We start from the raw sequence: 25,225 nt of genomic DNA on the forward strand, positions 1-25,225 counted from the left end.
TTCAACCACGAGCCAGCGTTCTGGTTCGGGGAAGAGGAAGTCCGAGAACCCGGGTAAGCTGCTGGAGCGGACCCGGTCGATCTAGAAGGGGGAGCGAGGCGTTAACCCTCCCCCCCAAGGCGAAGGCCCAGGACGCACCTAAAGTGGTGAGGGCTTTGATCCAGCTGGCAAAGGCCTCTGTCGAAGTGGTCGCTGCGACCCTGGCGAAGTCGGCTGAGACTACGCCAGTGGAAACGGTCTCTGGGCCCAGAGTATCCCTGCCACCGCAGAGGGAATCCTCTTTGCAGCCAATCGTTAAGACCCCCGTGAAGTCCCCGGCAGAAAAAGGGGGGGCGGCGGTGGCCATTACAGACAAGGAGTCAGCCTCTGAGGAGGAGCTGGTGGAAACCGAGAAGGGCCTCAACGAGAGGTTCATAGGCCTCGACGAGAGGTTTGAGAAGGTTCGATCCCAGGGGGCGGTCCCCGCTGACGTGATCGAAGATAGCGACGATGACGACGAAGAGGGCCCAGTGGAGCGGCCATCCCGTCCGTCGCAGCCATTGCCCGAGCCCCAGGATAGCTGGGCGGCCATTTTGTTGGCAATCCAATCCTTATGTACCGAGATAAGGATGAGACCCCGATGGAGGATCCAGAACCAGGCCCGTCGGGAAACCCTCCGAACAAGCGGAGGAGAGTCCACCCCTCTCCGCCCTTCGTGCCCGCGATGCCGGTGGACCCCTCATCCCCCTCGCCGGACCCTAGAGAGGATACGGCGACGGATACAGCAACGGGGATGGACGACGACGGCGGTGATGACACAGCGGACATCCCGTCATCGCCCCCCCCCCCTGCGGGCTTCTCCAGCCGACGAAATTGGCTCCTTCCATGCCATGATAACCAGGGCATCCGAGCTCTTCCAGCTCTGCCCTGAAGAGTAGAAAAAGGAAGGGTTTCTTTACCAACAACGAGAGGCCAAGAGGAAGACGGTCCTCGCGGTGCCTTTGCTCAACGACATCTGGGACGAGGGGCTCACTGTCCTCAAGAACCCTTCCACGGCACCTGCCAAGAGGGACAGGTACGAGAAGAAGTACCAAGTCCCCGATGCCGCCCCCTTGTGCCTCAGGGCCCAGCCCACGCCGGACTCTGTCATCTGGGCAGCAGCTAAGAAGAAAGCAGTGGGTGCGGCAGCTTTAACTTCCACTTCCCCGCCGGACAGCGAGGGCAAGAAGTTGGACTCCATGAGACGACGAGTCATCTCGTTGGCGGCGGCGACGACGATTAAGGCGGCCAATGCCTTAGCGATCGTGGCCCACTATGACAGGGAGCTCTGGTTCAAGTTAGCTCCCCTGCTAGACTTCCTACCAGATGACAAGAGGGCGGAGGCCCTAGAAATTCTGCAGGAAGGCGAGGTGGCGTCGGATCACACCATAACGGTGGCAACGGACATTGCCGATACTGGATTTCGCCAGCTGGGCAACAGAGTTTGCCTCCGACGACGAGGATGGCTCAAGGCGACAGACACGGACGTCCAGACCAGAGTTTTGGACATGCCGTTCGACGGCTACAACCTTATTGGTGAGGTAGTGGACGAGTCTCTACAGGCCATCAAGACCGACTCGGAGACAGCCCGGACCCTAGGGGTGCTTCAACAGCGACGGCCCTTTCGGAGCTCCGGAGGCAGACAGAGTGCCTCCAAAGGATCCAGCGGTGGCTCCTCCACTTTCTGCCAGGCGGCCCGCTCCTCTTCCCAGGAGGCCTATAGAGGTCGCGGCAAGCAAGGGGGATCCTGCCGTCGTCGTCAAGGCGGCAAGGCCGCCTCCAAGCAAGACTGACCCGGCTGTGTTGTCGGGCCCCCAACGAAACACACCGGTGGGAGGCCGGCTGACGAAGTTCGTCAGCGTGTGGGAGTCAATCTCCACCGACCGTTGGGTGTTGGACACCCTGGCCAACGTGCACTCGCTGGATTTCCAAAGGAAGTGCCCTCGCATTCCACCCGTGGCCAGGAAGGAGACTCGCGTCCCTCAACTGCTGTTGGAGATAAGGGCGATGCTCAGGAAAGGTGCCATCAAGCTCGCCCCAGGAGGCTCCGGGGCTCCGGAGTGTACTCAAGGTACTTCCTCGTCAGAAAGAAGACAGGCGGTTGGCGCCACATCCTGGACCTGCGTCGGTTAAACAAATACATCAAGGCGCAGAAGTTCAGGATGGTCACCCTCCAGCACGTGCTGGGACAGCTGAAGGAAGGCGACTTCCTATCGTCGTTGGACCTGGAGGATGCTTACTTCCACATCCCCATTCCAAAAGGGCACAGGAAGTTTCTCAGGTTCGTGGTTCAGGGACGCCACTACCAATTCAGAGCCCTACCGTTCGGCACCAGTGGCGGCGCGGCTGCGCCTGCAGGGGATCCACATCTACCCCTACCTGGACGACTGGCTAATCCGGGCAAGGACAAGGGAACTCGCCGTCGAACATACAGCGAGGACCATCCGGTTGCTCACAGAACTGGGGTTCGCCATCAACTACCCCAAATCCCACTTAGTTCCATCTCAAGTAGCACTGTTTCTGGGAGCGAAGCTCGATACAGTGGGACAATTGGCCTCCCCGTTGGAGGAGAGGACCAGGACCATCCTGGGCAAGGTGCGGCACCTGTTAGCCACGGACGTTGCCAGGGTGAGGTCCATCAAGTCCCTTCTCGGAATGATGTCCTCATGCATCTATCTGGTACACCTTTGCAAACTTCGAATGCGTCCGCTACAGGAGTTCCTCGATGCCCGCTGGTTTCAGGCGACGGTCTGCTTCGAGGACAGGATCCCTCTCGACGAGGAGTTCTGTCGGGCGATCCTATGGTGGGGTACTCGTGCTCACCTCACTAAAGGCACGGACTTTCAAACTCCGGCATTTCAGGAGACGGTGACGACGGACGCCTCTCTGGAGGGTTGGGGTTGCCCACACCGGAGATCTCCATGCAAGAGGCCTTTGGCTCCCGGAGGAGCGTTCTCTCCACATCAACATTCCGGAGCTCCGAGCAGTGTTCTGGGCGCTCAAGTCGTTCCTTCTGTCCCTCAAGGACAAAGTGGTGAGGATCTTCACCGACAACACCACCACAATGTTCTACATACAGAAGCAAGGGGGCACCAGATCCCCAGCCCTATCCAAGGAGGCCCAGGATCTGTGGCACTGGGCCGTCGCCCAGGGGATGTTTCTGGTTCCCTTCCACTTGGCAGGAATAAAAAACACCATCGCCGACTCACTCAGCAGGGAGCTGCGCTCGTGCCACGAGTGGGAACTACGCCAGGATCAAGTAGATCGGCTCTTCCAACGATGGGACAAACCCCAGATCGACCTGTTTGCGACGGCGACGAACTCCAAGTGCCAGAGGTTCACCAGCAGGTTCCCGCAGCCGAGGAGCATGGGCGATGCTTTCTCTTTCCCATGGGACGGCCTGTTTCTATACGCGTTCCCTCCGTTGCCGTTGCTGCTCCGCTTAATCAGCCAGCTCAAGAAGTCCAGGTGCAGAATGATCCTCGTCGCACCGGCGTGGCCGAGGCAGATCTGGTTCCCGGACCTTCTGGACTTGTCAACGTCCCACCAGTCAAGCTGCCGGCGGACGCGGATCTTCTCTCCAGAGAAGGAGGCGCCATTCTCCATCACGACCCACAGTTCCTGAACTTGCAGGCCTGGCTCCTGCAACACTAGAGTTTGGAGAGTACGATATCCCGGCTGACTCCAGAGAGGTTCTTGCAAAAGCCAGGGCGTCCTCAACTCTCAAGTGACAAGGTCATAAGTGGAAGAGGTTCTCTGTCTGGTGCCGTGCACAGAAAATTAACCCTCTGCGGATTACGGCCCCTCAAGTACTGCCATACCTACTGTCGCTGGCCAAAGCTGGACTGGCTCACGCCTCCATCAAAATACTTCTGGCTGTATCTCCCGATATACCAGGACTATGGGACGGGCGTCCTTGTGGTCTCATCGCCTGGTTGAGGAATTTATGAAGGGACTATTCCGATCGTTCCCGCAGGTGAAGGCTCCTGCCCCGGCGTAGGAGCTTAATGTGGTTCTGACCAGGCTCATGGGGGCCCCATTCGAGCCTATGCATTCGGCGCCTTTGAAGTTCCTATCATGGAAGACAGTGTTCCTCGTGGCCATCACCTCCGCACGACGAGTGGGAGAGATCCAGGCCCTATCTTGCAATCCTCCATACTTGACTTTTCATGACACGAGGGTGGTGCTGAGGGCGCACCCCTCCTTCATGCCCAAGGTGCCCTTGGACTTCCACCTCAACGAGCCCTTGGTGTTACCAGTTTTCTTCCCGTCACCTTCGACGCCGGCCGAGAGGACTTTGCACTCGCTGGATGTAGCTAGAGCCCTGAAGTTCTACGTGGACCGCACAAAGAGTTTTCGGAAGACGTCGCAACTTTTTCTGAACTTTGGCTCTGTGAATCAAAGGAAGGCTCTCTCGAAGACTTCCATTTCCAGATGGCTCTCCGGCTGCATCATGCACTTTCACCGGTTGGCAAACCGACCGCTGCCCGGCCGTCCGAGAGCCCATTCGACCAGAGCGATCGCTGCTACCACGGCGTTCCTGTCTGGTGCGCCCCTGCTGGACATCTGCAGGGCTGCTACGTGGAGGTCTAGGCACACCTTCACAAGATTCTACTGCGTCGATCGTGACTCCAGGGAGGAGTCCAGGGTCGGCCAAGCAGTGCTGCGCAACCTGTTCGCCTAAGGTGAGCCTGGTGAGGAGGTAAGAATTGCTTAATGTTGAGTTTTGAATGTAATGCTTGACGTTGAGCCTTTTCCACCTCCCGTGGTTGTGCATGTGTATACTGCTATGTATTCTTTTATTCATGAGCATGTGAATCCATGCCAGACCCCATGCTGGAGAAGGAACAAGTTACTTACCTGTAACTGTTGTTCTCCAGCATGGGTCTGGCATGGATTCACATGCGAACCCTCCCACCTACCACTCTGCGGCTCTTCACTTTGTCATACTGCCACTTTGCGTGCTACCAAATCTGAGGATGGCTGCCAGAGGCGGGGCTTAGGGAGAGGGCAGTTATTGGCTGGGGGCAGTATGACCCAGAGATCAGTGATTGGTTACTACCAAGAAAGACAGATCAGAAACGAAACTGATACTGATTTTTTCTTTACCGAGGATTCCCAGCCTGACGACGGGGAATATTCATGAGCATGTGAATCCATGCCAGACCCATGCTGGAGAACAACAGTTACAGGTAAGTAACTTGTTCGTTAACCTCATTAATAAAAACGTATTTTGGTGAGTGGCACCCCAAAACTCCCCTCGCCTCTGTAACATTTTAAGGAGATTTGTGCTAATTTTACTTGAGCTTCTTGCTTCTTTTAATTCCTCATGGTTCTTTATACATCCTGCTATTTCAAGGTTTGCCCACCTGCCTGAGGTGCATGCATTCATACATAGATTCTTAGGGTAGGAAGTATTCTTTCTTATGTTCTCCTGAACGCTATGTTATAACAAGAGGTCCCCAGCTTACTTTGGCAGGGCAAGACAATTCACTAATGCTGACATCTGCGTGCTTTAAAAATTTCCTCAGACCGCAGTCTAGACTAGAGATTAGGCTGTTGCCCAGTGAGACGAGAGAGGTCACTGGAGAGAGGGGAGCAGGGCAGTCTGTTCAATGTGACGACAATTGAGTACATGTCTATCTGCCTAGAGGCTGCCATGTGGAGCGATTTGACATTGAATCTGTTTCTTCTCGATTGTGACACTCATATGTTTTGATGGTTGGAAAATGTTGGTTTGTTATATAGTTGTACATTTCTCATCATTGACCTTCGTGCTATTGTCCAACCCGTGAAACCTCTTTTTTGAACACAGATTTACATTATGTTAAAATGAAATACTGTTTCCAAGGTATGTGAGCCTTCTGCATTGAATGAGACCAGTTTTGACTCTCCTGACTGTTTCCGCAGCTATCTACTGGTACAATTACGAGCATGGAAAGAACTGGCTGTGCCAGACATACAATCGAGTGGAGCCCTCCGTCACCATCAGCTTTGCCGCCGGAGCAGCGTCGGGGGCTGTAAGTCCACATCTTGTACACATGGATTTAAATGATTATTCAACATTGTTGTTTCGTATGATTGCCCTCTACATAAAAACAAAGCTTATTTTGATGTTACTTCATAATCATTTAGCTATGAGAATACCTCTGATATGCTGCAAATTATCTCTGTTACCTGAATCCCATTCCATTCCATATGTAAAGCCCACAGAAAGAAAAACCACAGGCATCCTACAATAAAAGTATATTCACCTGTTCCCCAAATAGCAGGAGATTATCCAATGTATGAATGTGTACTGTAGATTCTGGTATGGCTTTCAAGTCTTCTAGATAAAAACTCAGGTTATTTGGTCATGTTCGTTCTCAATAAAGGGGCTCCCACGTTTTTGCACATTGTCTAATAGTCAGATTTGGAACCAGTAGGAGGGCATGCCATGGAAGTCAGATGGTCTTGAGAAAGAACTGGCGTCAGCCGATGAAACAGCCCAAAATAGTATTATCGTATGCTGCAAACTGAAGGAACCTGTGCTTTCGTGGACACAAAAGAATCTAAATAACTCCCAGACATTTGACCCATGCAACAGTTAGAATCTGGATCTACCCTGCTCCCTCTCTCCAATGATCTCTCTCATCTCAGCCTAGAATAAGTCACATTTTGTGTTGAGTGGAACCAATCATTACTCCTTTGTGCCCCTCCCCTTTCCACTATAACTATTAGGACATCCATCCCAGGGGCTGGACTGCAGCATTATGCACCCATTGCTTTAAACAAAATGTGTAAAGAAGTGCCGTGCAAGTGTAGCACTGTCACACCCGGTTCAGCCCACTCATGCTTGCCCTTGCTTTGCTTGTCAACCTGTTTCTGTGCCTAGATGTGGCTGGATGTGAAGCAAGCACTTTCCAGGCTTTTTCTTATTTTGTACTTGCCCCCCCTTGCACCGTATTGCTCTCACACCCACGAATGGGAGCTGGATCTGGACGTCCTGCTGTAGATCTTTTGGACTTGGGGTCTTCCACCCATTGATCTTTTGCAACTCAGGGTAACCATAAATGCCTTTATTTCATCTCACGTACGGGTCAGGGGCCACATTCTTTGGGGATGCTCTGCTCATGTCCTGGAACGATATCATGCTTCCACATTGCCCAGCCTTCATTGATTCCCAGAATGAAAACCAACCTCAAGGCTAGTCACAGTTGTTAATTTGAGTCTGATGCCTCCTTTTTGGACCAAGAGATTTTGGATTTCAGATGTACTGTATCTGGTGAGGGACCACCACCCCTTCCAACTTCCCCATAGGGTAACAATATTATAGACTTATAGACCAAGGAAGGAGTTGTTATTGTAGGATAATGATCCGCTTCACCTCGGTGATAAGTTGGGGAATAGTCAATTTCCCAATATCCCAAGCAATAATGATCTCTCCTGATGTCTATGAGGCTCTTATCTATCTCTCGATCTGTATATTTCTCCAGCGTTGGGTCTGGCATGAATTTGCATGCTCATGAATATTCCCCGTCTTCAGGCCGGTAATCCTCGGTAAAAGAAAAAAAGCTTCATTTTCACTTATAAACTGTATTTCTCCTATAAACCAATCACTGAGATCTGGGTCATACTGGGTCATACTGCCCTCAGCCAATGACTGCCCTCTCCCTAAGCCCCTCCTCTGGCAGCCATCTTCAGATTTTCACTGCACGTCTGTTGGGACTTCTCGTGTTTCGCTCTTAGAGCTTTCTGCATTTTTTGTGCTTTTTTGCTAGGAATTTCCTATTTTTGTTTGATCGAGACTTCATCCGACTAACAGGAATCCATTAGTCAGCATCTTTCATCACCCTTCAAGGGCAGAATCGTCAAGTGTTATTTCTTCAAAGATTCCAGAAGGCCATCCGGCCCACACCGCCCGCCGGAGAAGAAGGACGGGGGTTCCCTCTTCAAGCTCTGCACCAGCTGCAGTTTGAGGAAGGTTTTCATGGAGGACAAGCATTTCGAGTGCCTCTATTGTCTTCACGTGACAAACAAGGAGGAGGATTGCGAGATCTGTTGTGGCTTTACCAAGTGCACCATCAAAGATTGGCACAGCAGATTGGCGACGTGGCTCAACGCTAAGGCCTCTACCATGGGTGGTTCACAGGGGCATGCTTCACCCAGATCCAGCCAGTCAGAGCAGGCTTCTAAGTCCTTTGAGGGCACTCCATCCATGAGGGCCCAAGACAAGGCAAAGCACTGCGAGTCAGTTTCCGTTGGGGTCGCCGCGCAAGTGGGTCCCGCGACGAGCAGGACAGACTAATCTGCTCCATCGGCCTCTGACTCCAGCCTCCATTCCGGTTCCTCGTCGAAGAGGAGGTCAGCTACCCCAGGGAAGCTGAGGGAGAAACCAGAGCAGGCCAGGCCACAGGGTAAGGTGTCAGACCTGCCCGTGAAGGCCCAGGTGATCCAGGCAAAATCGTCATCTACTATCGAGCTGGTGGTGGCCGTTGTTAGGCAGAATTACATGCAGTACCCTTTGGGAACACTACACACATTTAAGACTACAGGTGTAAGCACAATCTCACCTTTGGTACAATCCCGTACTACACAGTTATGTGGTAGCAGTGACTGAGCAGCCAGACTTATCTCAAGAGGGATGTGACCAGTACAAGATGTTACACAAAGGACTTGCAATCACAGTAGTTCAAGCAAACACTTACTCAAGGTTTCTTGGTAAAAGAATATACATTTATTTACACATTTAGTTAGAAATCAATCAGCTAGCAAGAAGCAGCTCAATATCACACTAAAATACACTACAGTACACAACCAATACGCTTCTGCACAAGTTAGGCTCCCTTGAAGTGGGAACAAAATGGCACTTCAGTAACTTTAGAAAGGGGTAGAAAGACAAAGGTTATAAGAATGAAAACACAATTGCTTTCAGAGGCAGGGAACATAGTTTAAGTTCACTCCAAGAGGCAATTCAATTCAATAGGCCTAGGCCAAAGTCAATGGTTCAGTGTCTTGGACAGGATAGCATAGTTCTGGTAGTAAACGGTTAAGTCTTTGCCAGTGTTCTTAGAAGTAGTTTGCAGAAAACGTTATGTGTCAGATTAGGAGCGAACAAGACTCCAAAGTTGGGAAAGTTTCACAAACTTTCACTGCGGCAGTACCTTATGGATGAAGAAAAGCTGCAGCTGAGGCAGTTGTTCCTGGCAGTTCCAACAGACCTCGCTGTTCCAGCGCTTCAGTCGTGGGGACAAGGAGGACATCGGGAGGTTCCTGCACTGCACAGGGAAGAAGCCACAAGCTTGGCTAAACGTCGGATTTAAGGTGTGAGTGCCTTAAAGTCCACAAACTGGTATCCTTCTCACTGGCTATCTGGTTTTCAACAGCACTCTGAAGAAAATTCAACCAGTATGGAGACGGTGTCCAGGTGGCTTGCTAGTTGGTTGTTCCCTCCAGCTCAAGGGAAGAAGTCGTCCTTGAAGGGCTTCTCTGTCGAGGGAGTTTCAGGCAATTCGGACCTGCAGTAGGGTTTCACTGGGCAAACCAACGGTCCAGGAGTTGCAGCAGTAGTCTTCCTTCAGCTCGTCCTAGGTTCTTTTGTTCCAGTGGTCGACTCTGCCTTCCAAGTCGCAGAGACCTGCTTTTAAACAGTTTTCTCCCATTCATTCCAGCCTAGCTGTCACTCACTCAGCAGGGTGGCTGTCTTTGCCGGAGAGTCATCCAGCCAATCACGCCAGAGTCTATTCAGGTCTCCTAGGAGACTAAGCACCGGGAGTTTCGGGCACCTCCCTCACATCCTGTCCACCCCAGACACTCAGATGCCAGAGGAGGGCTTCAACACTGAAGCCCGCCAAAGGCCATCGAACAAAGGGACCAAACCTGGTTTGGCGTGCACACACAAACACTAGAAGGACCTTTCCTAAAAGAAATGGTAAAAAAAGATGACGGGTGTCTGTTTTTACAGAGGGGTCTTGGGCGTCATATTGAAAAACATGGCTGACCCGATTTTTAGCTTCCGGTGTTCGCGGTTGGGAAAAATCATGGTAGTTTGTTCTAAAGCCACTGCCACCAGGCATTTCAAGAGGAAAGGGTAACATTTGACTGTTACATGAGTGTTAAGACACAGGGGATGCTAGGCAACCCCTCCAGCACCCTATAGGAAGATGGTTTGTGCTGGGTCTATGAATCTAAAAAGACTAGCAAAGTCAATTTAACTTTACATGCACTGGGAGTCAGTAGTCAGTCCCAGAGAAGGCATTTAAACCTTGGGAAGTGAAGGTGCTGTGTGACACACAAGAAAAAAGATGATACCTATGGAGTTTGTCTAAAAACTTCATATCCAAAGAACACAAAAGTAAAACACACATCAAAATACATGAAAGAGTGGGGAAAAAAGGCTCACACTCTTTCCAGGTAAAAATGAAAATCATAGAAATCCAGCAAAGTTACTGGGGGTCTCAAAAGGTAAGGGGAATTAGCACATTCTTGAGAATTCTCCCTTACACTCGTACCCCCAGGACTAAGGGACAGGAGGATTGAATCCACTCCTGGATGAATCGCCTTACTCCAGTCGGTCAATCTTCCTGGAGAGACCATTGTCATTTTGGTGGTGACACCCAGACCTGTGTTCAATGGAAAAATCAAACCCTTGCAGGCTGATTGACCATCTCAGTAGTTTAGGGTTTTCCCCTTTCATTTGTACCAACCATCTCAAGGGTTGGTGGTCAGTCTGAAACACAAAAGTAGATCCATACAAGTATGGCATAAACTTCTTCAGTGACCACACAATAGAAGAACATTCTGTTTCAATGGTTGCCCACCTTGTTTCAGGTTCCTTCTGCCTCCTGCTGATGAAGAAAATGGGGTGCTCCCTACCTTTGTCATCCAGCTGCCTCAGAACTACACCTTTACCTGTATTGGAAGCATCTGTTTGCACAATGAAGGTTTGGTTGTAGTCAGGAGCTCTTAAGACTGGAGCTTCACAAAGGGCTTTCTTACAGCCTTCAAATGCTTGAGTGTACTCCTCATTCCACTTGACCTTTTTGGGAAATTTGGGCTAGGAGATCACATTGAAGGGAGAGGCTATGGTCCCATAGATCTCTGTGAAGTTCCTATAATAACCAGTGAGGCATAGGAAGTCTCTCACTTGGGTTTGAGTAGTAGGGGTGGCCCAGATTTGTGCAGCTTGTACCTTGCTAGGCGGTAGCCTGATTTCACCACCTCCTACCTCATGTCCTAGGTAGACCACTTTACTCTGACCAATTTGACACTTACTTGCCTTTATGGTCGGATGGGCCGCTCAAGAGCCTGCAAAACTTATCCTAAGTGGTCAACATGTTCTTTCCAAGTAGGGCTGAACACTGCAATGTCATCCAAGTATGCCATGCAGACGTCCTCCATCCCATTCAGAACTTGAGTAACCATCCTTTGGAATGTTGCAGGTGCATTCATTAGTCCAAAAGGCCTTACCTTAAACTGGTAGAGGCCTGCTGGGGTGGAGAATGCAGTTTTCTCCTTGGCATGGTCCATCAGTGCTATTTGCCAATAGCCTGAAGTGAGATCAAATGTATTGAGGTACTTGGCTGAGCCAAGTTGGTCCACCAGTTCATCTGTCCTTGGTAAAAGATGGGCATCAGTCTTGTTGACTGCATTAAGAGCTCTATAGTCCACACAGAATCCCAGCTCCTTGGATCCTGCCTTTGGCACTAGTAAAACTGGACTAGACCATGGACTGGTAGATGGCTCTGTTACCCCCGAGATCAAGCATCTTGTTGACCTCTTCCTTTATGTGGGTTCTTACATGATCTGACATCCTGTAACCTCTGTAGGTACCATAACTAAAACATGCTGGTCTTGAGTAAACTCAACCATGTTGGCCTTCTGGTCATGCCAATGCTTCACCAGAGCCTGACCTTCTTTCAAGTTATCTGATGCTTTTGCCATCATGTGTGACATTCTCCTCCAGAGACCTATCACATAGTCAGTGACTCTCACTGGCTTGTGGGAAGGAGCACTTTTGAACTCCTCCTTAATTAGGGCCAAGGGACCTCTAACTGGATGGCCATAGAGCGGCTCAAAGGGACTAACTCCAACTCCCTCCTGAGTGACTTCTCTATAAGCAAATAGAAGGCATGGAAGTATAAGGTCCTACTTTCTTCTAAGGGGTTCTTCTAAAGCACCTATAATGTTCTTCATTGTATGGTTAAGTCTGTGGATGGTAGGCAGTTGAGAACTTGTAAGTCACTCCACAGTTCTTCCACATGGCCCGCATGTAGTGGGACATAAAATTGGATCCCACACTCTGCCTCAGCTGGTGGAGGAGTCACAGGTGTGACTTTGGACAGTCCTCTCGGGGATGTCCTTGTAGGTAGCACAGGAGTTATGGTTGGCTTCTTCCTTGAGGTTTTAGGTTTCCCCTTTTCCTCCTTATTCTTAGAAATGGCAGTCAGTAAGTCCTGTGGACTGGGGGTTATAGTTTCCTCTATAATTTCCCCATGAGAGCCTCTTAAGGTACTCTCTCTGGCCTTCCTCGTCTGCTCCTGTTTCCTTTTGCTGGGGCTGCTTGATACAACTCCGAGAGTTTTGAAGTCATTCCCCAACAGGACTCTCCCAGGTACTTCATTCTGCACAATTACAGGTATCTTGACAGTCATATCATTGCACTGGATGAGAGCTGGTAACTGTGGAGGCATTTGGACCGGCCATCCAGCAAGCTTAGTAAGGTATTTGGGTGCAGTAGCAAAGGACTCTACCTTGAAAACAGATTCATCCACTACAGTAATGCTGGCCCCAGTGTCTCTGATGGCAGGGGTCTCGTGTCCATTCACAAGAACACTGTCTTTGTAATACTCTTTAGTATTGTCTGGGATGGAATTGTAGACATCTAAGTTCTGGTATTCCCACAGACCCAGGGACAGTAAAGAAACACTGGCTGAGACTTTCATGGGTTCTTCAGCCAGTAGGTGAAAGTTTCCACTTGCCAGTTGCACTTCTTCCTCTAGGGAGAAGGCTAAGGAGACAGTGTGGTTCACTGAAGGTTTATCCTTACATCTGGGATCCCCTTTCACATGGTCAATTGACCCACAAGCATAACATTTAACAAATGTCTTTATGCATGGGGGTTTGGTCTGACCTCCCTCTGGTTTAGCACCAGAGGTTTCACTAGCCTGATTCGGTTTCCGAGGGGGCTTACCCTTCTTATGTTTGTGACCCTCTTTTGGATTAGAGGTATTGGAATTCTCTTTGTTGTCTTTCCTTTTCTGCTCCCCCCCTTCTTCTGAGTTGCCCCAGAATCCTTGTGAGTAGCCCTGTTGGCAACCCACAAATCAGCAGCCCTTGCTAACTTCTTTGGATCAATTTCCCTAGAGTCAGCCAAGTGCTGTCTCAGCTCAGGAGAGCAGGCATCATAGATGGACTCCAACATAAACAGATTTCTCATACCTTCATAAGTGTCAACTCTGTAACCCTTAATCCAACCATCTAATTTTTCAAACGTTCACACACCCAGGTAGCCCAAGGGGCACCATCATGCTTTTTGAAGGTTCTAAACCTCTTAAAATACTGGGAAGGAGTTTTCCCAAGCCTAGCTATTGACGCTTGTTTCACACATTCATACTCCAATCTGTCTATTGAGCCCATTTCCATTACAAAATCTGATGTAACTGGGGGTAGCCTAGACAAAAGCCAAGGAATCAGTGGATTCCCTCTAATTTCCTGAATCCCACGGTTATATTCAAAAGTTGCCAACTAATCCAAAATATCAAGCTTAACCTCATACATACTTACTGCATCTTTGGGCATGTGAGGCTGTAAAGACTGGAGGGGGTGTCTGTACTTCTGCTCTCTATATGGCAGAAGAGAGGCACAGAGGACCTCAGCCAAGATTCTCTATTATTGGTACTTGGTCGAGCAATAAAGGCCTAGCTTCTCAGGAGGTGATGCAGGCTGGTTCTTAAGTACAGTGTAGTCCCCAAGCCCCCACAAAGGAATGTCCACACACTGTATTACTTAAAACAGTCTTTATATAATTAATATTCAAGGTTATGAACACTACCACAATAACTCACTTTGTGCTCAGAAAATCTACAATGGCAAATATATACAGTTCTAAGTGGTACCACAATTATTATCAGATTTCATTAAAGTGCATCAACTGTACTCTGGTTAAATGTCACACAAATCCATTAATAAAGGTAACCAACAATAGACCTAGGAGGAAAGCAGTTGGTTAGAACAATTGGCAGAAAAATGGCCCCTACCAATAGACACAGCTCTGTGTGGAGATCCCCCCACCGGGGCAACCTGTAAAATAGAGATATAACAAGCCCAGTCCATATATTGTTCTATAATTCTTATTTCCTTTTATAATGTTTCTACCCCCCCACCCAATGTACCTGGTAGAGCAGAGTTCCTCGAAGAGGCGTCGATGGATCCTTCTTGAGTGACTCCCTTTAAAGCAGGAGCCACGGATTGTCGAGAGGCGTTGAAGAAGGTGGACTTTGTGTTGACGGCATCGATGAAAAGTTCGGGGTGTCGAGACCCAGCCGGTGCTCGTCAGCGACGTCCTACGAGGATGAGGTGTGCGGGGCACCTCGGCATTGGATAATTCAGGACCCCAAAGAGTTTCTGAAGAACTGTGGCCCGACAAGGGCGTCGAGTCGTCGAAGTCTTTGTGGTCTTTGGGTGGCGGGAAACCCACCAACGGATTCTCCTTGGCGCGTCAGCGTCCTCGACTTTCTCTGGCGGGATAAAGCGGTCGACTGTGCGGAGAAGGGAGTCCTTCGATTCTTAGGCAAAGGAGTGGACGGCTCCGGTCATCAGCGGCACGGCGTCAAGCGGCCCCCTCTTCTGGGCAACACGGCTTCGACGGGCCTCCAGCGGTTACGGCGATACTCTGAACCCTGGTCGACGGCAATGGACTTCGACAACGTCGATGTCCAGGTGCTTCACTTTGTTCTCCTCAGCGGTCCCGGTCTCCGGTCGGCAGCCTTTCGAGGGTCTGACTTCCAGGGAGCTTCGGTGAAGGTTAGTGGTGCTCGATGGTCCTTCGGAGCACGGGAAGAGGGCTCCTAGCCAGGTCCTCTCTCGGATCAGTCCTCGATGAACTTGGCAGCTTTCTGATCGGGTGGAAGCAAATGCAGCAGCAGTTCTTCTTCTTCCAGCTGGGTGTCGAGGATAAGCAGTTCCAGTTACTCTTCAAGTGTAGACACAGCTTCTGAATAATTTCCAGTGGCGGGAGGTCCCCAGATATACTATTCTGCCTCTCATCCACACTGCTGGGTCACACTCAGCAGCCAATCATACAGAAGGGCATTCATGCAGTCAGTCAGCCAATCAGGCATACAGTGAATTCAAGCCATACTCCTCCCTCTCAGGCACTCACAACAAGGAATGTGTATTGGGACAAGTACCGAGCCATTCAACATTACACACTGCATTCATACCAGTTTTGGGCAGGGCTGTCTCAGTCTTTGTCTCTCATACCAGAACCCAGACACCCACAACAAGAAGTGCATATTGGTCACACACTCCATTCACCCAGGTCCCGCCCACAGGATGTACCCACAACAAACAGTTACTGTGAAGGCACTAGCCAGTCTGGCCTGGACTTCACAACACCATATATGGAACTTCCACCCAACAGCCAGTCAGGGGGAAGGGACAGAGTCAGGGCTTCCCAGGACTTTGGGAAAACAAGGTAACAGGCAATAGAAAGCAAGAGGCCACAGGTGCCATCTTGTTTCCTATCAGGATTCAATTGATTCCAATGGCAGGGCCTGGGTATCCCAAAATGGAGGATACTCAGGGCACCTGTCAAATTCAGCATGGAGCTACCACCAGCGCATACCCTGCTTTGTAGGCAACACACAGGTGCCCAAAAACATACACTAGGGGCACAGGGTTAAACCCCCACCCATGGGTGCCATAAGGGTATCCCATGGGTCTGTAGACCAAACCAAAAACAGGAAGAGCTGCACTGCCAGGAGTCCCACATGGACTCCTGGGCAGAAAACAATACAGAACATAAGTGAAAAAGGACTACAGGACAAGGACAGGTAGGCCCTGTCCCTCCAGTGCATTTCCAGCATCACAGTCACCCCCCCCCAGACTGAGGTTAGGGTGCCTAATCTCCCACGAGATAGAAACCCTCATCCAGACGGTCAACATACCTTCTGGAAAGGCCATCTGCATTATCGTGACTCTTCCCTGGTCTATGCTCTATGGTGAAGTCTAGCCCTTGCAGGCTAATGGACCACCTGAGCAGTTTGGAGTTTTCACCCTTCATCTGCATAAGCCACTTCAGGGGCTCATGATCTGTTTGGACCTTGAAGGTAGACCCTGTAATGTAGGGCCTAAAATGCCTCCAAACTGTACTGAAACATTCCTTTTCAACAGTAGCCCACCTAAGTTCTCTACCCTTGAGTTGTCTACTGATGAAGATGATAATCGGATGTTCCCTCCCTTTGTCATCTAACTGGGACAAGACGCAGGCATCCGTCTGGACGATCAAGGGTTTGTTGTAGTCAGGCTCACACAACACAGGTGCCCTACACAGACTTTCTTTCAAGCCATCAAAGGCCCTCTGACAGTCTTTAGTCCAATTAACCTTCCTAGGCTGTTTGGGTGAAGTCAGAACTGTCAGTGGTGCAGCTATGGTTCCATAGTCTGCCATGAAATTGCGATGAGGCTCTCACCTGGGTTTGAGCAGTGGGAGTCTCCCAATCATGTACATCCTGTACTTTACTGGGGAGAGGTTGGATTTGACCCCCTCCTACCTCATGACCAAGATATGTGACTTTCCCCTGAGCTATCTGGCACTTGGCGGCCTTGATAGTGTGGTTAGCCCTTTTCAAGGCCTACAACACCTTTTCCAGATGTGTCCAATGCTCTTCCCAGGTGGAACTGTAGACGGCAATGTCGTTTAAGTAGGCCACACAGAAGGCATCCAGTCCACTGAGCGCATGATTGACCAATCTCTGGAAGGTGGCAGGGGCATTCTTCAACCCAAAAGGCATGACCCTAAACTGGTAGAGTCCCTCAGGTGTTGAGAATGCCGTCTTTTCCTTGGCATGGTCCGTCAGAGCTATTTGCCAATAGCCTGAGGTAAGGTCAAAGGAGCTTACAAATTTGGCAGCACCTATGGTGTCCACGAGCTCATCAGCCCTGGGCAATGGGTGCACGTCAGTTTTGGTGACGGCATTGACTCCTCTGTAGTTAACACAGAACCTCCAATCCTTGGTACCTGCCTGGGAGCTTGCTTTGGGGACAAGGACCATGGGACTGGACCAGGGACTGATTGAGGGTTCAATAACACCCAGATCCAACATCTTGGCGATTTCAGCCTGGATGTGGTTCTTAACTGTATCTGGCATACAGTAGCACCTCCTTTTGACAGGCACACTGTCACCAGTGTCAATTTCGTGCCTACACCACGGTGTAAGGCCTGGTGTCAGTGAGAACAGAGAGGCATACTGCCGGAGCAAAGTCCTGCAGGCCTTCTGCTGTTCTGTCGTCAGATCGGGAGAGAGATGTACTCCCTCCACTGAGCCATCCTGAGGGTTGCTATGTTGCAAATCAGGAAGGGGCTTACTCTCATCCTCTTCTTGCTCTGAAGCTAGTAAGAGACATGAGACTTCTGCTCACCTGTGGAAAAGCTTGAGCCTGTTACCATGGAATACCTGAGGGGCTACCCCATGGGTACCCATGTCAACCAGATAATTGACTTTGCCCATCTTGGAGATGATCCTGAAGGGTCCAGGCCACTTGTCTGCCAACGCTCTAGGCTTGGTAGGCTCCATCACAAGGATTTCCTGTCCTGGAGTCCAATCCACTTGCAAGGCCTTAAGGTCATGCCAGTACTTGTTCAGTTCCTGGCTGGCCTTGAGGTTTGCTGTTGCCTGACCCATCATCTGTGTCATCCTCCGTCTGAGGCCTAACACATAGTCCCCCACTTGCTTGGTGGGACCGGGAGGGGTGGCCTCCAAACCTTCTCTGATCAAGGCAAGGGGCCCCCTCATGGAATGTCCAAAGAGTAACTCAAAGGGGCCGAAACCAACACCCTCTTGAGGTACTGCTGTGTAAGCAAACAGCAGGCATGGTAGGAGGAGATCCCATTTCCTCCTTAGGGGCTCTTCCAAAGCGCCTTGCATGCCCTTGAGAGTTTTATTAAACCTCTCAACCAGACCATTGGTCTGGGGATGGTAAGAGGTGGAGAACTTGTAGGTTACCCCGCACTCTTTCCACATGGTTTTCATGTAACTAGACATGAAGTTGGATCCTCTGTCAGAGACAACCTCCTTAGGGAATCCAGCATGGGTGAAAATGCCCAGGAGAGCCGAGCCCTGGCAACCACCTTGGCAGTAACAGTCCGAAGGGGTATATCCTCAGGGTACCTGGTGGCATGATCAACCAACACCAGGATGAACCGATGTCCACCTGAAGTGGGAGGGTCAAGGGGACCGACAATGTCGATGCCCACCCTATCAAACGGTGTGCCCACCACTGGCAATGGTTGCAGGGGAGCAACGACACTTCCTCCAGTCTTGCCAGACAACTGACAAGTTGGGCAGGTCCTGCAGTGGGACTCCAATTCTACTCACATCCGAGGCCAGTAGAAATGGGCAGAGAGCCTCTGCTTAGTCTTCTTGGTCCCAAGATGACCAGATAAGGGCTCCTTGTGCGCCAACTGCAGCAGGAAGGGCCTGTAAACCTGGGGTACCACCAACCTCTTGAGGACACCAGGTTCAGGCTTAGTGGGCTCACTAACAAGGAGCTCACCCTCCCAATAGATGCGTAATGTCCTAAGCACTTCTCCTTGTGCCTGGGACAGGGCCTGTTTCCTCAGACCCTCGAGAGAGTGGCACTCTCTCTATCCCTTACAGAAGTCTGCCCGGGAGGGTCCCCTTCAGCCAACAGGCATTGAAGGTTGGGGTGGTCCTCCGGGTTGAGAACCTCTCCCACAGGAGAGTCTTCTGTCTCTTCTCCCTCAGGAGTTGAGTTTGGGTTTTCCACTGGACCCAGCCTGTCCGCAGCATGGATCCCAATGGGTGCTGTAGTAACACCAGGAAGAGAAGGAGCCCCCTTCACAGAGGTGGCCTTCTTCTTCTTCCGTCTTCTTGCCTTAGGCCTCGCCTTTGGCTCGGGTACCTGACTCACAGCCAGACCCGGTGTCACCTGTGACCTAGTGACTGCAGCAGCAGCCATGGGGAGACCATCCGAGATCAACCCCAACTCTACTAGATCATTACCTAACAGAATGTTAGCAGGGACATTGTCCTGAACCAGGACAGGGAGCCACAGGCGATAATTTGGGAGGTCCACCAGCTAACCTCGTGGTTCTCAGAGGAGCACCTACATAGTCCTCTGGCTTGAGCAGGTTGCTGTCCACCACTGTCATGCTTGCCCAGTGTCTCTCAAGCCAGTAGAAGGCTGGCCATTCAAGAGGACACTTCTCAAAAACCTACGGGTGTTCTGTGGGATAGTCGCCAGTACTTCTGCGTACTGGTCCTAGGCCCCAAGGGACACTAAGGAGATCTCTACTGGAGCCCCAAATGTGATACCTGTAGAGGAGGGGAGGACAGTGGCCTCCACCGCAGACATGGGGTAAGGGTAGCTCAAGCTGACAGCCTGTACTCCAAGTGCCTTACCTTTTACACTTGGAGTCACCCTTCTTGTGAACCAGAGCCCCACATTCCCAACAGGGGTCAGGAATGCGGGTTACTGTACTGGAACTACTGGGAGCCTGCTTTGCAGTGGACCACTACTCTTATTCCCACCCAAAGATGACTTATCCCCACTAGATTTTTGGGTCTTAGGAGACAAAGGTTTTGGTTTACCCGACTGTGACTGCTTTTGGGACTCCTCAGCTTTCTTAGAGGTCCCCTTTTCTTTGTCCTTGTCCTTCACACTGGAGTCCTTAGGGGACACCCGGTGGGAGACCCACTTGCCAGCCAACCTATCTAGCTTAACGGGATCCAAAACTTTCTGGTCAGCAACATACTGACGCAGCTCTGGTGAACAGGCTTCAGAAAAATTCTCCAAAAACAAAAGGTGAGACAATTCAACAAACGTTTTCACTTTGTATCCATCAATCCACCCCATCATGTTCATGTGCGCAGCACTCACCCAGTCAATCCAAGACACATTCTCTCTTTTCTTAAAATCCCTGAACCGTTTAAGGCATTGGGTTGGCGTCTTGCCAAACTTGGCAATTAAAGCAGACTTCATGCACTCATACTGACCCCTTTCTTCCACACTCAGCTTCAGAATACAGTCATATCCAGTTTGAGACACTCTGCTTAACAAACACTTAGTCCAATCTCTCTTATCAACATCATGAATTGCACTTAGAACTGGAAGACCTAGAAGACTCTGGGAGAGAACCATTCTCAAGAGACAATTTCTTCATTTCAAGAGCATGTTGTAATTCAATTTCCCTTAGTTTAAGTTCTTGGTGTCTACTTTCAGTTAGGGTTTGGATTTGTTTGAATTCTAACTCAAGTCTCATCTTCTCAAGAGAGACAAAGGGCCTCATTACAATCCAGGCGGTAAATTCCCTACTTTACCACCATGGTGTAAACTTTGTTTACACCATGGTGGATGGCGGATTTACCACCCCATTTCAAGGTGAGTGGGGCGGTAAATCCCCATTCCCCATTTACCCTTCCCCATTCCCATTTTTGCCCCATAGGGCATAATGGGAGTGGGGAAGGCGCTAATTACGGCACCGTAAATTACGGTGCCGTAATTTGCACCAAGGCAGGTTAGCGCCTTGCATTTAAACGCCTGCTAAAAGCAGGCGTTGAAATGGTAATCAGGCGTTAAGGGTTAACGGCGCCGACGGCGCCGTTAAACCCTTAACGCATGGGTTGTAATGAGGCCCAACATCTTGAGACTCCTCTGCCTCATCTAACCCTTCAATAATATTTGAGTTAGACTCTGAAACATTATCATCCTCATCATCATTTTCCACATTTTCATCAGAAGTAGGCACAGCAGACCTATTTCTTTGATTTTGACATTCCAACAACTTTTCTATCAATAAATTATTTTTGCCTTTAACAGTGAGGTTCCCAGCTGTAAACATTTCTCTCAGCTGATCAACTGTTAAAATGACTAGGGTCTCCTGTGTGTAGCTATCTATATCAGGCATGATAAAACAATTGCTTTTCTAGTGGTGCTTAGCCTTGTGAGGGTTATTTGAACAAAGGTAAGAGCAGCACTCTGTGTAATAATTATACTTTATCCTCACAACTTGCCACCAGTGTTAGCCAGAATTACATGCAGTACCTTCTGGGAACACTACACACAATTAAGACTACAGGTGTAAGCGCAATCTCACCTTTGGTACAAGCCTGTACTACACAGTTATGTGGTAGCAGTGGCTGAGCAGTCACACATATCTCAAGAGGGATGTGAGCAGTACAAGATGTTACACAAAGGACTTGCAATCACAGTAGTTCAAGCAAACACTTACTCAAGGTGTTTTGGTAAAAGAATATACATTTATTTAAATATTTAGTTAGAAAACATTCCACTAGCAAGAAGGAGCTCAATATCACACTATAATACACTACCATTGTAATTTTACAAACAGTATTAATGCCTTCAACTGCCTATAGTATACCATGTAACCAATTCCACTCCCTAGCGCCCAATTACCTCTGGTTCAGGTGCGCGATATAAATAAAATAAAATAAACAAACAAACAAACAAACAACCAACCAATACGTTTCTGAACAAGTTAGGCTCCCTTGAAGTGGGAGCAAAATGGCACTTCAGTAACTTTAAAAAGGGGTAGAAAGACAAAGGTTATAAGACTCAAAACACAATTATTTTCAGAGGCAAGGCAAATAGTTTCAGTTCACTACAAGAGGCAATTCAATTCAATAGACCCGGGCCAAAGCCACTGGTTCAGTGTCTTGGACAGGATAGCATAGTTCCGATTGGCAAGTCTTTGCCAATGTTCTTGGAAGTAGTTTGCCAGCAAAAGAGTTATATGTCGGATTAGGAGCGAACAAGACTCCAAAGTTGGGAAAGTTTCACAAACTTTCACCGCGGCAGAAAGGATTTCCACACTGCGTTTGCACAGTACCTTATGGATGAATAAAAGATGTAGCGGAGATAGTTTTTCTTGGCAGTTCCTGCAGATCTCGCTGTTCCTGGGCTTCAGTTGTGGGGACAAGATGTTGGGAGGTTCCTGCACTGCCCAGGGAAGAAGCCACAAGCTTGGCTAAACGTTGGTTTTAAGGTGCGAGTGCCTTAAAGTCCACAAACTGGTATCCTTCTCACTGGCTATCCGGTTTTCAACAGCACTCTGAAGAAAATGTGACCAGTATGGAGACGGTGTCCAGGTGGAAATAAAAAAAAGATCACCCCCGAAAATTTGATCCCGCTAATCACACCAACCTTGAACGCCATCCAGGATCACATAGATCCATTCACGATGGTGGACATCTATAATAAAATCATAAAATCATTCTCTAATCCCTCGATGCCATAGCCCCTTTGAAACTAAAAAAGAGCAAGCCCCGAAACACATCAACTCCTGGTTTTCGCCTCATCTTGAAGCCCTCAGCCAGGAAAAGCGACGCTGTGAAAAAATCTGGCGAGCTCACCCCTCAGAAAATAACAAAAAAAACTTGAGCAGTCTAGCTTCCCAATATAAAAAAGAAATTATATTGGCCAAACAAACGTCTTATAGTACGCGAATCTCACAAGCTAAATCTAACACGAGAGAGCTTTTCACAATACTTAGAGGTTGAATTCCCGATCCAAGTGCCCGACTTGTGTATTAAAGATAAAAACTGGTGCATGGGCATACAAAATGCCCTAGAGAACAAAATCTCCTCCCTTAAGACTAAGATAAGCATTAAAAAAGAATCTCTGCTCTCCTTCACTAAACCGAGTAACATCACCCATAAAAAGGTTCACCTGACTCAATCATCCCCCCAGCCCCCCTAGCGCACAACCCCCCCTTTAATTTCCAGAAAGTAACTACCAAAGAGGTAGAAAATACTATTCTCACCCTCAAACCTTCAAACTGCCACGGAGACCTATGCAACTGATTAAGGATGCAGCCAGTGATCTCGCACCATTTATTACCAAACTAATAAATGCGTCTTTCACATCAGGCACCGTACCTAATAATTTAAAACAGTCCTGGGTCCTCCCTCTGCTTAAAAAAACGAATTTAGACCCATCCACTCCAACTGACTACTGCCCCATTACCACAGTACCTTTCCTTCTTAAAATCCTCGATAAAATAGCATACCAACAGATCCAACATTACCTTGAGCACTTCCTTCTCCTAGGCGTCCGACAATCGGGCTTCAGGCCACAGCATGGAACCGAAACTGCACTTATAGATCTCAAGGCACAGATAGACGTGCTGAGAGACCAGGGTAAGACAGCACTATTGCTACTCCTTGATCTCTCGGCGGCCTTTGATCTGGTCGACCATGAGATCTTGTGCAACCACCTACAAAAAGCTGCCCACTTCTCTCAAGAAGCAACCAATTGGATCCAATCCTTCCTTAATAACCGCACGATGAGAGTCTTCTCACTGTCAGCAGCAGCCGACCCTACAACTATCACTTGTGGCATGCCTCAAGGATCTTGCGTCTCCCCTACACTCTATAACATCTTCACGAAGCCCCTTTTTGATGATCTAGACGATCTGGGTATCACCTACACTAATTACGCCGATGATACCCAGATCCTCATCCCATTGTCGGGGGATTATGACAAGGATTTGGCCTTCGTTAATAGAGTGTACCTCATCATCCAGGCATGGATGGCCTCACACGGTCTATGCCTGAATGATGACAAGACGGAACTCCTTATTCTAGGCTCTACACATTACCTCAACAAGCTGGACCACAAATACTCATCGTTCATAATTGACGATAACAAGATCAAGGTAGCTAAGGAGGTTAAAACCCTCGGCTTCTATCTAGATTCCACCCTTACCTTCAACAAACAAGTGAATGCAATGGCCTCCGCCACCTCCTACACTTGCAAACTCATTAGGGCAGCCAAACCCTTTCTCTCCCCAACCAACTGTACCACCTTGGCCAGGGCGCTGATCCTGTCCAAGCTGGACTACTGCAACGCTCTATATGTAGGTTGTAACAAATATATCTCAAACAAAATCCAAATCCTCCAAAATAATGCCCTTAGAGCGGCCCTCAGCATCCCGAAGAAAGCCCATATCTCTGATTCCAGAAGATCTGTCAATTGGCTATCCACCATGGACAAGATATTCCTTAATTCGGTGTCTCTGGTTCATAAATGCCTCCACCAAGCAGCCCCTCAATACCTCATCTCCAAATTTACTAGACCCACCCTCTCTCGCCCCTCGAGAACGGCCAATTCCAACCTTCTTCTGGTGCCTAGGTTCAAACGTACAACGTCTGGAGGTAACAGCTTCCCAGTAAAAGCAGCGCAATTTTGGAACTCCCTTCCTCCTACCTGCAGGGAGGACCTACCCTACCACCAGTTCAGAGCCAGGACTATCCACTGGCTCAAAACTCTAGACTCATAACGACCTTTCCGATGCCCGGATGCGTCATGTGGCTCCTTACCTCATTGAATATAAATATGTATATAGTATTGCCCATAGTGTATATGTATATGTATGTATGTGCATATGTTCTACCCCTCCTACTCGGCGTGATACGTCCGGCACTGTAACCGCAGCTGGACCTCACCCTACTGTATGTAACTAAGTTCTGCAACCCTCTTGCTGCCTCTGCGCCTGGCTACCCCTGGATTAGGTGCGCATTATAAATAAATAAATACAAATACAAATACAAATAAATGCCATATCATATCCATAGAAGTGCACCTGAAACCCTCTAAAATATGCATGCACTTATTAGCCCAACTAGACAACACTTTACAATTTTCCAATTCCAGTCCTACCTTAAATTTTGCTAGTAATGAGCAAGATGGAGGCAGCAGCAGTTTCAAGTAGAACTGCAATTGTTGCCAATGTATACGCGCTTCTATCGAAATCAGGCCAATGTTGAGTTTGATACAGCTATTCGGTACCCTCTGCAGGAGTGCCAAAGTTATTCTCCATACAGTTGCCTTGATCTTAGCCCAATCCAAATTACACCCAAATCTTTGAGCACCATAGATCCTCGGTGGAAGAATTATATGCTGGTAGCACTGCACAAGTGGAAGAATCGAAAATCTCCCAAATTGTTTGCCTAGAAGCTGTAGC

At 49.2% G+C, this 25,225-nt stretch overlaps 1 protein-coding gene across 4 annotated transcripts in view; it reads left to right on the top strand.

Annotated features, from left to right (window-relative positions):
• The window catches only part of SLC25A40 (solute carrier family 25 member 40), a 964,848-nt gene that overhangs the window by 456,354 nt on the left and 483,269 nt on the right, over nt 1-25,225 (top strand). For all 4 annotated transcript variants that reach the window (XM_069648384.1, XM_069648381.1, XM_069648382.1 and 1 more), the window contains one exon: nt 5,929-6,038. In XM_069648384.1, coding sequence (XP_069504485.1) covers nt 5,929-6,038 — 110 coding nt within the window. The remainder of the gene's footprint in view (nt 1-5,928; nt 6,039-25,225) is intronic.

This window comes from Ambystoma mexicanum, chromosome 2q (genome assembly GCF_040938575.1).
Source record: "Ambystoma mexicanum isolate Mex_15411 chromosome 2q, UKY_AmexF1_1, whole genome shotgun sequence".
NCBI lineage: Eukaryota > Metazoa > Chordata > Amphibia > Caudata > Ambystomatidae > Ambystoma > Ambystoma mexicanum.